At 35.5% G+C, this 17501-nt stretch overlaps 1 protein-coding gene across 4 annotated transcripts in view; it reads right to left on the reverse strand.

Annotated features, from left to right (window-relative positions):
• TOPBP1 (DNA topoisomerase II binding protein 1) overlaps positions 1–17501 on the reverse strand; it is a 79932-nt gene that overhangs the window by 36248 nt on the left and 26183 nt on the right. For all 4 annotated transcript variants that reach the window (XM_082459203.1, XM_082459202.1, XM_082459204.1 and 1 more), the window contains 4 exons: positions 13910–14253; positions 13087–13259; positions 7473–7684; positions 5919–6205 (listed from right to left, as the gene is read on the reverse strand). In XM_082459203.1, the coding sequence (XP_082315329.1) occupies positions 5919–6205; positions 7473–7684; positions 13087–13259; positions 13910–14253 (1016 nt within the window). The remainder of the gene's footprint in view (positions 1–5918; positions 6206–7472; positions 7685–13086; positions 13260–13909; positions 14254–17501) is intronic.

The following is a 17501-nucleotide window of genomic DNA, read 5'->3' on the forward strand; positions in this document are numbered from 1 at the left end:
ACACAGACGGAAACAAGTAAGCAAGGATGGATATAAACAAGACATGAACTATAAAGAAGGTTAAAAAGTTAGATTGAGCTGAGAATTGTGAAAAATCTTCAAAGGTACAAAATGTATTCCTGTTCCCAAGCCACCCACAATTCCCTCGTGAGCAGAGGCCACTGCTGTCCAGGGCTTGTGCTCATTCTCTTTCCCATCTGCATAGTATTCCATGCATACAGCAAAAGGTATTTAACCAGTGCTCAACTGATGAATATTTAGATTAACAATCTTTTGCCAGTATAACGATGTAGTGAATAACCTTGTACACACACATTTTGCACACACAAGAGTAAAGGGAACCATTTAAGCAAAATGTGCGCACCAACACTGACATTCTCATCAGCAAAGCATTAGTGTTTCCCAACATGCTTGACAGCACAGTGGGTAATCAGATTTTTCTTTTTTGCCAATCTGATAGGTTAAAAAATATATCTGCATGCTTTAATTTTCCATCCTCTTATACTGAATGAGATTAAACATCTTCATGCATGTATAATATTTCTATTCAATTTTTTGTGACAGATATCTCTTCCTATCCTTTGCTTATTTTCCCATTAGGTTATTAGTCTTTTTAAAATATCCACTTGCCTAAATATATCTGTATATATTTTTATGCACATATATACCCACTATGATATGCACATATTTGTTCCCAATTTGTCATTTGTCAAATTTTTGCCATGGAGAATTTTTTTTAAAACAAATACTTTTATTGCATATTTATAAGATCTGCATAGTTGAATGTAGAGAATTTTTTAATGCTGTCAAATTCATATGAATCTTTTATTTCTTTTGATATTATGTTATAGTTAGAAAGACCTTCCTCACAACGGAATTATTTAAAAACAAACTCACTCTCTCATGGCCTGTTCTAGTATTTTTATGCCTTCCTTTCTTGTACTTAAGTATCGGATCCTCTGAAATTCATTCTGATGTAAGGTTTGAGGTTTTATCCTAACTGTTCTCTCAGATGGCTACCCAGTTGTCTGATTTGAATGTCCCCTTGATCATATAATGCATTCTTCTATCTATGGGGTTAATCTTCTGCATTGATTTGATTATTCATGTAACAATAACACACTGCTTCAATTACTGAAGCTTTATGTTTTAATAATTTAGTAGGGCTAGTGCCTTCCCTTAATTATTCTTTTCAGAATTTTTATACTATTTCTGCTTACATTTTAAATAGGATCTATATTATCTTTTTAGATCTTTAGGATGTTTAATCTTGTTTTTGAGAACATGGTAAGGTTTTCTATTTGCAAGTTTTTGTTTTTTTTAAATTTCTCTGCAGCATTTAAAAGAATTCTTCATATACAAAAGAAATCAGAGCTCCCACACCATGTCTACCTGCCTTCTGCACCTATGCCATGAGCACTGCTTTCCTTCTGGTACTTTCCCCCACTTAAACATTAGATCCCAACCCCTCTCACTAATTCTCCCCTCTCATCTGCACCATCAACTGGATCTCTACTGATCCATCACGTTGGCATACAGTTCTTTCTTCCATTTTAAAAACAAAACAACCTTCTTTTGATCATACTTTGCCCTACAGCTAGCACCCCATTTCTTGATTCCCCTTTACAGTAAGACTCCTCAAACGCATAGTTTATAGTCAATGTCCCAAACTCTTCCCACATTCCTGCAGGAACCCACTTGCTTCCACCTCCACAATGTCATAATAACCCTTATTGTTAAGATCACCAGTGTCCACAATGCCAAATCCCGTGGTCAACTTTCTATTCTCACCTTTGTTGATCTTTCAGCAGCATCTGATATAGTGGACCACTCCTTCCTCAATACTTTCTTACTTGGCCTCTAAGACAATCTCTAGGCTTTCTCTTCCCTAACTGGTGGCTCCTCTCAGTCTCCTTTGCTGTTTCCTTCTCTAAATGTGAGCCCCTATGGGTGTTCCTTAGACCTTTTCTCTTTTCTTCTTCTGCTCTCTTGGCATCTCTTCTCATATGGCTTTAAATATTACCTACAAACTCGGATCTCCAAATTTCTTTCTCTAGCCCAGACCACTCACCATTCCTCAAACTTCAGGCTTTATGTGTAACTGCCTATTTGACAAAAGTACTTGGATGTCTAACAGGCATCTCAAACTTTATGTGTCCAAAACACGAGCTCTTGATCTTTAGGCTCCAATCCCAAAGCGTTCTATTCAACTCAGTTGACTGGCAGCTCCATTTTTCTAATCTCAGACCAAAATTCAGAGAAGCCAAATTCTAAACATTTAAAAACTCACCATGTATTAGGGAAAATTGATTGAGAATGATCAATATCTAGACATATCCTTGTAAAACTATTAGACTTTAAAAATAAAAGAAAAATCCACATGGCTTTCAGGCAAAAAAGAAATAATTTACAAAGACAACATAATTAGATTGGCATTACAGTTTTCAAAAACAACATACATAAAAGCAAGGTAGCAGTGGACCAGCATTTTCAGGAAACTCAAGGGAAAAAAAAAAAAAAGCATACCAAGAATAGTACATCTGAACAATTTGTTGAAGAATCAAGGCCTTAGTAAAAGTTTTAAAGGTGCAGAACTTCATTCCTACCAAAAGAGGACAGGGAAGCTTCACAAAGGACAGACAGTGAGCATTTCATATATTTAAATGCAGAGTTAAGATGAAAACAAGGGTGAGGTCCATGGGTTGAAGAATATATAAACATTTTATTTTCTGACAAAGTAGACAAATGTAACTAAAAATAGTGGAAGAGAGAAAAGGTGGAAACAGAATAAGATCATTGACTGCAATAGAAGCAGTAAGCAGGGGATCTAGACATAATTTAAAACTGACATATAAAAGGTTAAGAAGAAGGGGGATTAAGAACACTATAAGAAACCATGAGAATAAAACAAACGAACTCTTTCCTAAATACCAAAAGGAAAAAAAAAACGCAAAGAGGACACAATAACTGAAGAAACATATAATAAACATATATAAAACATAATCACAAAGCAATTACAATATATGACAGAAATGAGACCAAATACAATATAAGTCATATTAAATGTGAATGGGCTTAACCTGCGTAACTGAAAGATTTTCAAAATGGCTCAAAAAGCAAACCCAACTCTATGCTGTATACAGGAGACCCACTTAAAACACAGCAATCCAAAAAGGCTAAAAATGAAGGAATGCACAGATTTATAAGGGAAATGAAAAGAGTAAGAGAGAAGCGATTGAAATCCTGATACCAAAGTACACTTCAAGCCAAAAGCATTAAATGAGACAAAGGACACATTCCTACTTACATAACAGTTATGAATATCTATGCACTAAGTAATACAGCAATGATCTATTCAAAACAAAAACTACATCAGATGCAGGGAGAAATAAAAAACACACCAATATTAGGAAACCTGAAAATACCGCTTAGTATAAGAGGAGTTAAATGAACAAAAAATAGGAAAGGATATAAAAGATCTAAACAATATAATCAATATGTCAGACTTTTATCTATAGAGAGAAAACCCTGATAAAGAATATATCTTCTTATCAAAGAATCTTCTCAAAAATCAAAGAATGTTCTCAAAAACTGCTCATATATCAGGGTACAAAGAAAAGATCAGTAAGTTCTGTGAAGTAGAAATATTACAAACAAAAGTCTGATCACAATGCAATAAAACTAGAAATTAAAAATGAAACAAACAAAATCCTTCCATCTGGAAATTAATGGAAACTCTACATATCTGAGTAAAAGGTTATGTGAGTATTCCTTATACTATTTTTATTTTGCAACTTCTTGTAAGTTAGGAATTATTTCCAAGTATAATATTAAAAAAAAAAACTTATAATACTTCTTTGGCAAGGATGGGGAAACTGGGTGCTCAATACACTATCGGTGGGAGTATAAACTGGTACAACCATTTGGACAGCCTGTCAGTCTCTACTGAAGGTGAAAGATGACCCAGCAATTTCACTTCTAGGTATATACCAAAAAGCAAAGCATGTATACACATTCCAAGAGACATGCACAAGAATGTTCACAGTAGTGCTATTTGTAAGAGCAAAAAACTAGTAACCACCTAAATGCCCATCAACAGTAGACTGAATATGTAAGTTGTGATATATCCATACACTGGATTATTACACAGTAATAAAATCAATGAATTATAGTTAGAGGTAGCAACATGGACAAATCTTCTAAACAAAGGTTGAACAAAAATAGACAGACTCATAATACATGTTATGATTCCACCTACTTAAAAGTGAAAAACAATCATAACAAAGCTAGTGTTAGAAGTCAGGAGTATTACCTTTGGGGAGGAAGGAGGAAGAAGTGATGGGAAGGGGGGACTTGAGGAAGATTCTATAGCATTGGCAATGATCTCTTTCTAAATATGTATTGTGTCTTCCCAACTGTTAACTCTAATGTTTCATTTACCAGCACATCTGTTGTACTTTTCTGGATGTGTGTCAATTAAAAATTAAGTTAAATAAGGGGTGCTTTTTATTGTGAGGCCTAATGTATGTTCAATTTTGTGATCCATATGGAATCATGCGCCCTTCTGTTTTCAGAGAAAAAATTCAAACTACTATATTACATCAATTTGAAGAACAACTCATTATAAGATGAAGAACTATTTTATATATCACAAAAGACAGAAGAGAGAGAGACACTGCTAAATACACTATGACTAAACAATGAAACCTTTAAATGTGTTTTGTACCTTCACTGAGACTATTTCAGAACCATCAGCTTTTCATTGCAAGGTAGAAGAATGGTCTCAATGACTAGAAATACTTCTACTATCTTCTTGTCTCCTAATATTATTTCACTTACTATTCAAAGAGTCTATGAGCTTTGAGACCTTGGAAATCATCTAGATATGCTCCATGATTTTACAGACGGGGATAATGAAACCCAAAGAGGTTGACTCGCCTTAAAAGGCTGCAAGAGGAAAAGCAGAGGCCGGACTCTAGATCTTGCAGTTCCCAAACCAGTGGTTTTCCTCTACTTCTTAAGGCACAAGGAACAGTGTTAATCACAGCACAAAATGTTACTTCAGAAGAAATTTGATCAAAGATTTAGCTTGGAGAAAACTGTCCCGGGTATCAATTTACATTTATTTTCTGAAGATGAACAATCTGTAAACTTTAAGTCTGCTCCAAAACATACTAGTAAAAATTATTAAACTCTATGAGTAAAACCTCAATAGATAAACCATACAATAATTTTGTAAAGTCATGGATAAAAAAAACATGGTTTGAACAGCCATTTGAAAGGCCAAAAACTACTAAAGGAATAGTGAAGAAATTATCTTTGGGGAATGAAAGGAAACCATTTGAGAAGCTTGAATTAGCCCTTGATTTGTGAATGAATTTTTCAGAAAGGGAGCCATACTCCAGTGCTCAGAAGATCAAAGAAAGATGCACACTTAACTCATCTTTTTAAGGGAAATGATTGAAAAGTAAAGTGATAACAAACATTTTCAGAAAGAGTACCAGGTGTACTCCTAGAATCAAAACATAAGTAGCAAGGTGTTTATGTTATTTTACAGTTTATGAAATTATTTCATCACATAATTTCACTTAATCCTTATGATAAACCTGTAAGTTTTCAGAGTAAGTGATACTATGCTCTTTGTACAAAAGGAACTAATGCTCAGATATGTTAAATGATCTGTGAGTCATACCGTTCATGACAGATACAGGACTTGAATCCAGATGTCCTGATTTCACACTATATATCTCTAGCTGTTACCTCAACCCTGGATATATGTAGGGACTCAATACTACGCATCTATTTGCCAACATTTCTGGAAGTTACTACTACAAACTTCAGAGGTGATGGAGAACTTGGTGCTTTACTTTATAAGCTATAAAACTGTTATCTCCAGGACCATTTTCTATAAGCCTTACCTTCACATCAAAGGAAGGCTTGAAGAGTTTGTCCTTGGACAGAAACTTTGATGGTGTATCCAGGCGTAATGAGGGCTCCTTCTGAAGTGGTTGTCCTGCTGCAGGGGAGACTGAAGCCTGTCCGGAGTGCTGTGAGATCACCGCACGGAAAGCTTTACTCTGAAAGCGGTTCATATCTAAAGGTGTAACGGCTGTTTTTCTGTGAGTTTCCAGGTCTGTGACAGGATGCTCTGGAGTATCTGGATTTAGATTCACCCCGTTTGTTGTTTCAGTTTCCAAACTTTGTTCTAGAGATTTAAAATGAAAAGAAACAAATGTGAGCCACTAATGTCTTTTTGTGTCTAAAGAGGCACACAAGAAGTGATGTTTTTACATCTTATTGTGAGTTTTCATGTGAATTCTCAAGTATACTTCAAACCACAAAGTTATATACCTACTTTCAAAGAAACAAAGCAGACAACATATTAAAATATGTGTTGAGTTAGACAAGTACATCAACTGAAACAAATAATTAATGAAATTAGATTTCCTGTTTCATCTTGTTGTAACTTGAAATATTCTCAATAAACCTCATAATTTGCCCAAAATTATATAAATAATGTCATCTTAGTCAATGGCAGAGTAAAAAAGAAAATCCCAATTACATGTACTCAGAGTTAACAACTACGGTCAAGTTTTCGGAAAGTGCTTAATGAAGTTTTGATATTACTTTGCCTGCATTGTAAAATTTCCAGGTTGTCTAGATAAAAGTAGTAAGTAATAGCTTTGAGAAGCTTCCCTGAAGTTTGCCCAGGGATGCCATCATCATCTTACAAGAGAGGCTACTGTGTCCTCCCACCCTGCCTCCTACCTTTTTTCAACATTTAACAAATACACTTATTAGATGGCTGCTCCCTGCCAGGCCTAATCTAGACAATGAAAATATATAATGCACAAGACACACGTACTCCTTGCCTTTTCAGAGCTTATGGTTTAGCGGGGTAACATGAAAGTAAACTAGAACGGTAACACTGGGATGAGAGCTACAAAAGGCCAGGGTGTTATGGCAAGACAAAGGCCATACTTGGTGAGTCAAGGAAGGCTTTCCAGGGAAAGTGACATCCAAGTTGAGAAATGGAAGATAAGGAGGAACAGGCATGCATGAAGCAGGCAAGAGATAACATGCAAGAGATAACATGCAAAAGCCCAAAGATGAGGAATAGAGAGCACTTTACTCACAAGATGTGTCAGTGTGAGCCACTGAAGGAACAGTAAATGGGATCTAAGCTCATTAGACTTCAAACACTGAGGCCCTAGAATGTTCCTATATTGTTCTGTACACTCTAGCTTTCAGATAGTGCCTACACTTGATAGTACAGATACAAATTAAACATTTGTGCTATGAACGCATATTTATTTTGCCCACACCCCCAATAATGAGTGCCCAAGAGTGGCTCACGTGAAAGGGAGAAATTTTAATGACCTGTCCTAAAAATAAGTTTTAGCACATTCATATCCCAGAAACCATCAAATTGTAAAAAAATATATATAAAAGGACAAAATAAAAGTATTAACCTTCTTTAGGTGAATTTTTGATCAGAAAATGGCTTTCATTTGCTCTCTTTCCCAATCTAGCAGTCTCCAACAGCCAAGCTATAGTGACCGCTGGTAAATTCCACTTCTTGGCAGCTTCATATTTAGAACCACCTGGTTCTTTCAATACAAGATGTGTACTGGCAAACAAGCCTTTCTTTGCATTGGATTTCCGAACAAAGAATTCTTGAACACTGAAAGTTACATTTAAAGAAAAGCAAATGTCATATGCACTATCAGCCAGCAAAGTAAGAATGAAGTTTCTAATACAATGGTTTTGTTAGAGTTCTGAATATAAGAAAATACTCACAGATTAAAAGTTGGTTCTATTTCTTAAATTAAGCTAATCCCCTTACAAGTGCTTACTCTAGAATGAAAATATATTGCCACAATTAAACTTTATATAAAAACATAAGCAAATTAAACTAGACTTACAAGAAATAACCAGAAAAACCATCTATTTAATTAGTCATCACCCATCCACCTTGTCTTTCCTCCCAAAAGGAGGCAGCATGGAACAACTAGGGGAGCAAAGGAAGAGTATGAATAACTCATTATATCTTTTAGCCCACTACAACTTCTCCAAGTATTTTCACATATCTCATTCGATCCTCTCAATATTTGTGAAATACCAATATTTTACAAATTATTGTAAAAATACGACCTGGGAAAAGATGCAGAGAAATTAAACGCCTTCCTCATGATCACAGAATATTAAAGAGAATATGGGGGCAAAAACAGAATATGAGATATAAACAGAATTGTCTTTTCTTTTAGGACTTCTGGGTTTTAGGTCTAGATTCCCACTTTTAAGATTTTTTTAATATTCCACATTTTTCCTAGTACTTTCATGGATTCATTTTTCACATTTAACCCACTGATCAATTAATTTGGTACTTATTTTGGGATGATATGTTGCTCCAACTTTACTGAATCATATTTATTAAATAAACCATCTCTTCTTCAGTAAGTTGAAATATCACTTTTATCATATACCAAATTCCTGTTTGTGTTTAGGTCTATTTCTAGACTTTCTGCCTGTTCACTGAACTTTCTGCTACTTACAGACACACTATTTTATCTAGTGAGGTTTACAAAATATATTTAAATAACTATTCTATTTCAGAATTTTTATGACTTTCCTGCTTGCTAATATTTTTTTTGAATTTAAGAATTAGTTTGCTATTGCCCTCTCTAAAAAATTTCTTTACAATGTTTAGTCTTCCTGTCCAAGAACAGATACATCTTTCATACTGTTCAAGTCATATTTATTTCCCTCAATAGCATTTTACAAGTTTCTGTAGCTCTTCCAAGTTTCATTTTAAATTTTTTTAAAAAATTGAAGTATAGTTGACATACAATATTATATTAGTTTCAGGTGTACTACGTAGTGACTCAACATTTAAATGCATTACAAATGATCAACACCAAAAGTCTAGTAGCCATCTGTCAACATACAAAGCTAGTACAGTATTACTTTTTTCCTTATGCTGAATATTACATCCCCATGACTTTTTAATTTTATAACTGGAATTTTGTACCTCTTAATCCCCTTCACCTATTTTGCCCAACCTTCCATTCCCTTCCCCTCTGGTGACTACTAATTTGTTCTTTATATCTATGAGTCTATTTTGGTTTTATTTTGTTTGTTCATTTGTTTTGTTTTTTTAGATCCCACATCATGTTGCTAGGTGTTTTATCTCTTACTACAGATTTAGTAAGAGACCTTTGTTTTCATTAGCTCTTCTAACTGGTTGTACATATGAAGGTCAGTGACTTCTGTATATTAATATTCTACATAACCACTTTGCTGAATTTTTCTGTGAGCACTGCTTTAGTCTGTTGCCATATTTTGTTATTGTTATTTGCTACAATTTCAGTTTTTTCCAAAAGCTTACTGTTTAGTATAATCCAAGTACAGAACACAGCAAAAAAGGAAATATACAATTTAATGAATTATCATAAGATGAAAACCCTTATATCCACCACCCACATCAGAAGACAGAATCTTACCAGTCACTCCAGAACCTCTCCAACGTGCCTCTTCTCAGTTACTAACCCCCTTCCCTCCCTTGCTAACAGTAGCCACTATTTGGATATTTATGATTATCACTTCCTTACTTTTCTTTAGTTTTATCACATAGTGCATCCTTAAACACTACATTTAATTTTTTATGTCTTTTAGCTTGCAGGTTCCCTCTTCTTTCCTTGCCCCCTTGCTGAAGACACTATAATGTAGAGTTATCTCAGAGTCTGGATTTTGCTGACTGTATTGCTGTGCTGTAGTAGAACATGTTATTCTCCTGTATTTCCTATAATTCAGTAGTTGAATCTAGGTTTTATTAGATTGAGGTTTCATTATTTTGCTAAGACTACTTCAAGGTGGTGATGTATTCTTCACAAGAAAGCATATAATGTCTGGTTTTCTCTTTAGTATGTTGATTTTCAATGCCTAGATTCTTTCATTTATTAGTCACATTTAAGAATCACAATCTTATCATTCCTTTTTCACTTATTTGTTGGAATACTTCTATAAAGGGAAACTGTCTTATCCATTATTATGGTACTCTGATACAGACTGTATAGGAAAAGCAGGATAAATACTTGATCCTTTCTCTTTATTTACCAGCTTTCAAAATAATGAGTTGGCTCCCTGACACCATGCACAAAAATAAACTCAAAATGGATTAAAGACCTAAGTGTAAGGCCAGACACTATCAAACTCTTAGAGGAAAACATAGGCAGAACACTCTATGACATACATCACAGCAAGATTCTTTTTGACCCAGCTCCCAGAGAAATGGAAATAAGAACACAAATAAACAAATGGGACCTAATGAAACTTCAAAGCTTTTGCACAGCAAAGGAAACCATAAACAAGACCAAAAGACAACCATCAGAATGGGAGAAAATATTTGCAAATGAAGCAACTGACAAAGGATTAATCTCCAAGATTTACAAGCAGCTCATGCAGCTCAATAACAAAAAAACGAACAACCCAATCCAAAAATGGGCCGAAGACCTAAATAGACATTTCTCCAAAGAAGATATACAGATGGCCTACAGACACATGAAAGAATGCTCAACATCATTAATCATTAGAGAAATGCAAATCAAAACTACAATGAGATATCATCTCACACCGGTCAGAATGGCCATCATCAAAAAATCTAGAAACAATAAATGCTGGAGAGGGTGTGGAGGAAAGGGAACACTCTTGCACTGTTGGTGGGAATGTAAATTGATACAGCCACTATGGAGAACAGTATGGAGGTTCCTTAAAAAACTACAAATAGAACTACCATACGACCCAGCAATCCCACTACTGGGCATATACCCTGAGAAAACCATAGGTCAAAAAGAGTCATGTACCAAAATGTTCATTGCAGCTCTATTTACAATAGCCAGGACATGGAAGCAATCTAAATGTCCATCGACAGATGAATGGATAAAGAAGATGTGGCACATATATACAATGGAATATTACTCAGCCATAGAAAGAAATGAAATGGAGGTATTTGTAATGAGGTGGATGGAGTTAGAGTCTGTCATACAGAGTGAAGTAAGTCAGAAAGAGAAAAACAAATACAGTATGCTAACACATATATATGGAATCTAAGGGGAAAAAAAAAAGGCCATGAAGAACCTAGTGGCAAGACGGGAATAAAGACACAGACCTACTAGAGAATGGACTTGAGGATATGGGGAGGGGGTGGGGTGAGATGTGACAGGGTGAGAGAGTGTCATGGACATATATACACTACCAAATGTAAAATAGATAACTAGTGGGAAGCAGCCGCATAGCACAGGGAGATCAGCTCGGTGCTTTGTGACCACCTAGAGGGATGGGATGGGGAGGGTGGGAGGGAGGGAGATGCAAGAGGGAAGAGAAATGGGAACATATTGTATATGTATAACTGATTCACTTTGTTATAAAGCAGAAGCTAACACACCATTGTAAGGCAATTATACTTCAATAAAGATGTTAAAAAAAAAAAAAAAAAATAATGAGTTGGTTTCCTAGCATCCTTCAAACATGACCAATTAGCTTAGTTTGTTTGGTGCCATTATGAAGTTATGATTTAAACATTATTTAAATGTGTCTGGATCCACTGCCATTATTATCTCTAGTGACACTTAACTTTTCCTGTCTTTGGCCAGTGGAGGTCCTTTTGACACAACCCTTCCTACTAGTCTTCAATAATATATCAATACTTGCTCTCTGTTCTGACAAAATGTTCCAGACTCACTGGTATCTTTTCTGCCCCAGACCTAGAACCAATCATTTCTTTAAGCTTTAGTTTCTTTTAGTGGGAAGTGGTATTTTAAGGTCGCAATGTGGGCACTGGTGTTGCTTGTTACTATCAGGTTGATAATGATTTCTAGGCTTAAAAGTGGTTTTGAATTCCTCTTTGAACCAAGAGTTACTAAAAAGTTCTAAAATGTCCAGTTGATAAAGTCTTTTCATTTTCTATTTCTACTACTCATTTCTAGTTTTTTGGTTTTTTTTTTTTGCACTGTGATTACAGAATATGGTCTCCACTCTTTCTACTTCAGGGAACTTACTGAGGTTTTCTTTGTGGCCAATTTCTATACAGGCAATGTTTATGAGTGTTCCACAGGTGCCTGAAATGGTATGGTCACTGTTTTAGGGTGGATAGCTAACTATGCTGTTTAAATCTGTATCCTTATAGTTTTCCATTTGACCTGTCATGAGGTAAAAGGTGGGAATTAAAGTCTCCTACAATTAACGTTTCTGCTGATTCCTCATTGAATTTCCTGCTGTTTTTGTTCTATGAATGGTAGTCATGCTCTATTTGGTATATACATATTTTTTACCTTCAGTGTGAATAGCACTCTTTATTTACAGTGCTCTTCTTTTTCCTGTTTAATGCCTTTTGATTTGAATCCAAACTTGTCTGACGTTAAAACTGCAACACTCTCCTTTCTTTTGATGTATCTTTGCCCATCTTTTTTTTCTTCCCGAATGTTCCGAATCATTTCGGTTTAGATGTGTCTCTTGTTTAAAAGCATTTTAAGTGCTGCTTCATGATATAATCTAAAAGAACTTTTCCTTTAATGTAAAGTTTAGTTCATTTATATTTATTTATATAATGAGTTTTCTACTTCCTTCTTAAACAGCCACCATTAAAGTTCACTTACAGGTTGGGCTAATTTGGATTTTGGAACTTTAAAATTCATTTTCTTTCTCCCAAAGTATTCATTATTCCTGCTTAACATTTGCACTGCAGAAAAACAATGAATGTACACTGAAAAAGAATAAATCATCCATATGGCAAATGGAAGGGAATAAATAATGCTTAAGACAAGCAACACTCAATAACGACCCATGTATCAGCTTTAAATATTCCCTTTCCTGGTAGGTAAGCATTAATACCTGGAGTCTTAACATTTGCCAGGCATCCGCCTAACAGCATTCTCCCTCTCCCACTTTGAGCCATCACATAGATATGCAACACATTCCTCATAAATATTATAAAGACACCCAGTGAAATCCTAATTTGAATGCTCTTCTATAAGTCAAAACAAATAAAAAGTACACCAAGACAGCAGGTACACTAAAAATACTACATACCTTGCTCCAAGGCGATTTGCTAAGAATGTCAATGAATCTTTTTCAGCTCCTGCACACTGGCTGAATGAAAGAACACAATCCTCTAAAGGAGTCATTCTTGCCATTACTGGGACTGGTGTGAAGAGAGGATTTGACTTTGGATCAATTAAAGTCTGATAGTCTATACAAGTTACCTTTTAAAAACAAGAGAAACAATAACATCAACCTGAAATAAGTGACTAGTGGTTAACACTGGTTCAGTTACAGTAAAAGTAATTTTAGTTTAGATGAAAAGCAATTTTACTTTCATATAAATGTGTATATATGCTCATTCTCAACACATTTAAAATTATAACATTAAAGAAATACATACACATCAATCCATTATATAGGATGTTAAAATCAGTCAGATTTATCATCGAATTTATTGAATTTTGCTTAAAATTTAATTTCTTCCGAAGTATTATCATTTTTTCTCTTTGAAAGTTGAAAAAAAAATCAATGATGAAATTATTAGTGATAAGCCAACAAGATGGAATAATACAAAAGTGTATGTCATGTTTTGGTAGTAAGAAAACTAGGAAAATTGAAATAGTATGAGATGACCTGGAGTAACTTCCTAAGAAGGAACACTGCTAGGGTGGCCCCTCTATTCTACCAGGATTAGGACCAAGAAGCTTGCATAGTTTATTATTTACAATTTCCTTTGCTAAAAGCAAAATCCAGACAGTGCTCAAACCCAAATACCAATTTACTGAAACTGAACTGCCTAAGAAATAAACGTGTACTCTTAGTTTCAGACATCCTTCAATACTACATTTCAACTGCTACAGTGTTTTCTTACCAGCCACGTATTTGTAACAACTTCTCCCACAGTTGCCTGTACTTCACACCCCAGCAGAGGAACCACAGCATAATCAGCAACAACTCTGCTCTGAAGTGACACAATTTTTCCAGCATTTTCTCTTATGATAGTTGCAATATTAAATTCATTTTCATTACTAAAACCTAAAACAAGAAAACTCTTTTGGCTAAATAAACCTTCTTCAGTAATTGTAGAAGCATCAGGGAGGCAATGACTGACGGAAGACTGGTTTTCTTCTTGCAGAGAAATATGAGTAGAATCAACAGGGGGCTCCACATGAGCAGAATCATTAAAGGGCCCAACTTCAGACTTCGCAACTTCAACTGGAACAGAAAAAGAAATGTTTTCTAACAGGTAGTTTATTTTATAAAGTTTATTTCCTAGTAAGGATATTAAGGTAACATGGAACCTGAGAACTGTGACTACACATATAAAACTAAGGCCTTATAAGTATACAATGAAGAAAGAATATGAACCATCCCATTCTTTGGGTTCCCAGGAGTGTTATCAGTATTACTATCCTAGGACAACAGCAATCATGTTACTATTCTAAGTATTGCTAGTGTACTAGAAAACTCTAATTAGTTGAAAATTATGAAGCTCCAATAACTCCATGGGCCTGTTTGAGTTCCGAAACTAGTTCAGATAATTCATAACAGAATTAAGAAAATATCATTAAGGAAAAAATGGAAGCAACAGGCCTAAGTGGTCAAGGCCATCACATGGAAATAACTGAATAAATGCAATAATAAGAGAATTATGGTTACTTCTCTTTCAAAAATTTCTAAAAAGTTTCATAATGAAATTGGAGCTATTTAGTTTCTATATAGATTCTTAAGACAACAACTGATCAAGGACCCAACAGTCTCAACTATTTCATTTCAGGATAAAGTTGGCTAATAAATGGGTAGTAGAAGAACAAAGCATAGCTATTTTAAAATATAAATGTCAATAATGAAAATGCAGCTGCTGCCAGTGTCCTAGTCCTCATGGTGAGACATAGCTACTCCCTGCCTCTGCAGGAGACCTTCCAACACTAGCAGGGTGTAATACACTGGAAAAGTCCTGGTTTAAAAATAAAGGGATTAGGAGAGGGCAGACAGCAGAAGCAAGAAGAACTACAATCCTGCAGCCTGTGGAACTAAAACCACTTTCACAGAAAGACAGACAAGATGAAAAGGCAGAGGGCTATGTACCAGATGAAGGAACAAGATAAAACCCCAGAAAAACAACTATATGAAGTGGAGATAGGCAACCTTCCAGAAAAAGAATTCAGAATAATGATAGTGAAGATGACCCAGGACCTCGGAAAAAGAATGGAGGCAAAGATCAAGAAGATGCAAGAAAGGTTTAAAAAAGACCTAGGAGAATTAAAGGACAAACAAACAGAGATGAACAATACAATAACTGAAATGAAAAATACACTAGAAGGAAGCAATAGCAGAATAACTGAGGCAGAAGAACAGATAAGTGACCTGGAAGACAGAATGGTGAAATTCACTGCTGTGGAACAGAATAAAGAAAAAAGAATGAAAAGAAATGAAGACAGACTAAGAGACCTCTGGGACAACATTAAAGGCAACAACATTCACATTATAGGCGTCCCAGAAGGAGAAGAGAGAGAGAAAGGACCTGAGAAAATATTTGAAGAGATTATAGTCAAAAACTTCCTTAACATGGGAAAGGAAATAGCCACCCAAGTCCAGGAAGCACAGAGAGTCCCATACAGGATAAACCCAAGGAGAAACACACTGAGACACATAGTAATCAAATTGGCAAAAATTAAAGACAAAGAAAAATTATTGAAAGCAACAAGGGAAAAACGACAAATAACATACAAGGGAACTCCCATAAGGTTAAAAGCTGATTTATCAGCAGAAACTCTAAAAGCCAGAAGGGAGTGGCATGACATATTTAAAGTGATGAAAGGGAAGAACTTAAAACCAAGATTACTCTACCCGGCAAGGATCTCATTCAGATTTGATGGAGAAATCAAAAGCTTTACAGACAAGCAAAAGCAAAGAGAATTCAGCGCCACCAAACCAGCTCTACAACAAATGCTAAAGGAACTTCTCTAAGTGGGAAACACAAGAGAAGAAAAGGACCTACAAAAACAAACCCAAAACAATTAAGAAAATGGTCATAGGAACATACATATCGATAATTACCTTAAACGTGAATGGATTAAATGCTCCAACCAAAAGACACAGGCTTGCTGAATGGATACAAAAACAAGACCCATATATATGCTGTCTACAAGAGACCCACTTCAGACCTAGGGACACATACAGACTGGAAGTGAAGGGATGGAAAATGATATTCCATGCAAATGGAAATCAAAAGAAAGCTGGAGTAGCAATACTCATATCCGATAAAATAGACTTTAAAACAAAAACTGTTACAAGAGACAAGGAAGGACACTACATAATGATCAAGGAATCAATCCAAGAAGAAGATATAACAATTATAAATATATATGCACCCAACATAGGAGCACCTCAATACGTAAGGCAACTGCTAACAGCTATAAAAGAGGAAACCGACAGTAACACAATAATAGTGGGGGGACTTCCCTGGTGGTGCAGTGGTTAAGAATCCGCCTGCCAATGCAAGGAACACGGGTTTCAGCCCTGGTCCAGGAAGATCTCACATGCAGCGGAGCAACTAAGCCCGTGCGCCACAACTACTGAGCCGGCTCTTTAGAGCCTGTGAGCCACAACTACTGAGCCCACGTGCCACAAGTACTGAAGCCCGCGCGCCTAGAGCCCATGCTCTAAAACAAGAGAAGCCACCGCAATGAGAAGCCCACGCACCGCAACGAAGAGTAGCCCGCTCCCCGCAACTAGAGAAAGCCTGCGCACAGCAATGACGACCCAATGCAGCCAACAATAAATAAATAAATTAATAAAAATAGTAACAGTGGGGGACTTTAACACCTCACTTACACCAATGGACAGATCATCCAAACAGAAAATTAATAAGGAAATACAAGCTTTAAATGATACAATATACCAGATAGATTTAACTGATATTTATAGGACATTCCATTCAAAAACAGCAGATTACACTTTCTTCTCAAGTGCGCAAGGAAGATTCGCCATATTGGATCACACCTTGGGTCACAAATCAAGCCTCAGTAAATTTAAGAAAACTGAAATCGTATCAAGCATCTTTTCCAACCACAACACTATGAGATTAGAAATCAATTATAGGGAAAAAAATCGTAAAAACCACAAACACATGGAGGCTAAACAATACGCTACTAAATGACCAAGAGATCACTGAAGAAATCAAAGAGGACATCAAAAAATACCTAGAGACAAATGACAATGAAAACATGACGATCCAAAACCTATGGGATGCAGCAAAAGCAGTTCTAAGAGGGAAGTCTATAGCAATACAATCGTACGTCAAGAAAAAACAAACATCTCAAATAAACAATCTAACCTTACACCTAAAAGAACTAGAGAAAGAAGAACAAACAAAACCCAAAGTTAGCAGAAGGAAAGAAATCATAAAGATCAGAGCAGAAATAAATGAAATAGAAACAAAGAAAACAATAGCAAAGATC

Source organism: Balaenoptera physalus, assembly GCF_965194825.1.
Source record: "Balaenoptera physalus genome assembly, chromosome: 4".
NCBI lineage: Eukaryota > Metazoa > Chordata > Mammalia > Artiodactyla > Balaenopteridae > Balaenoptera > Balaenoptera physalus.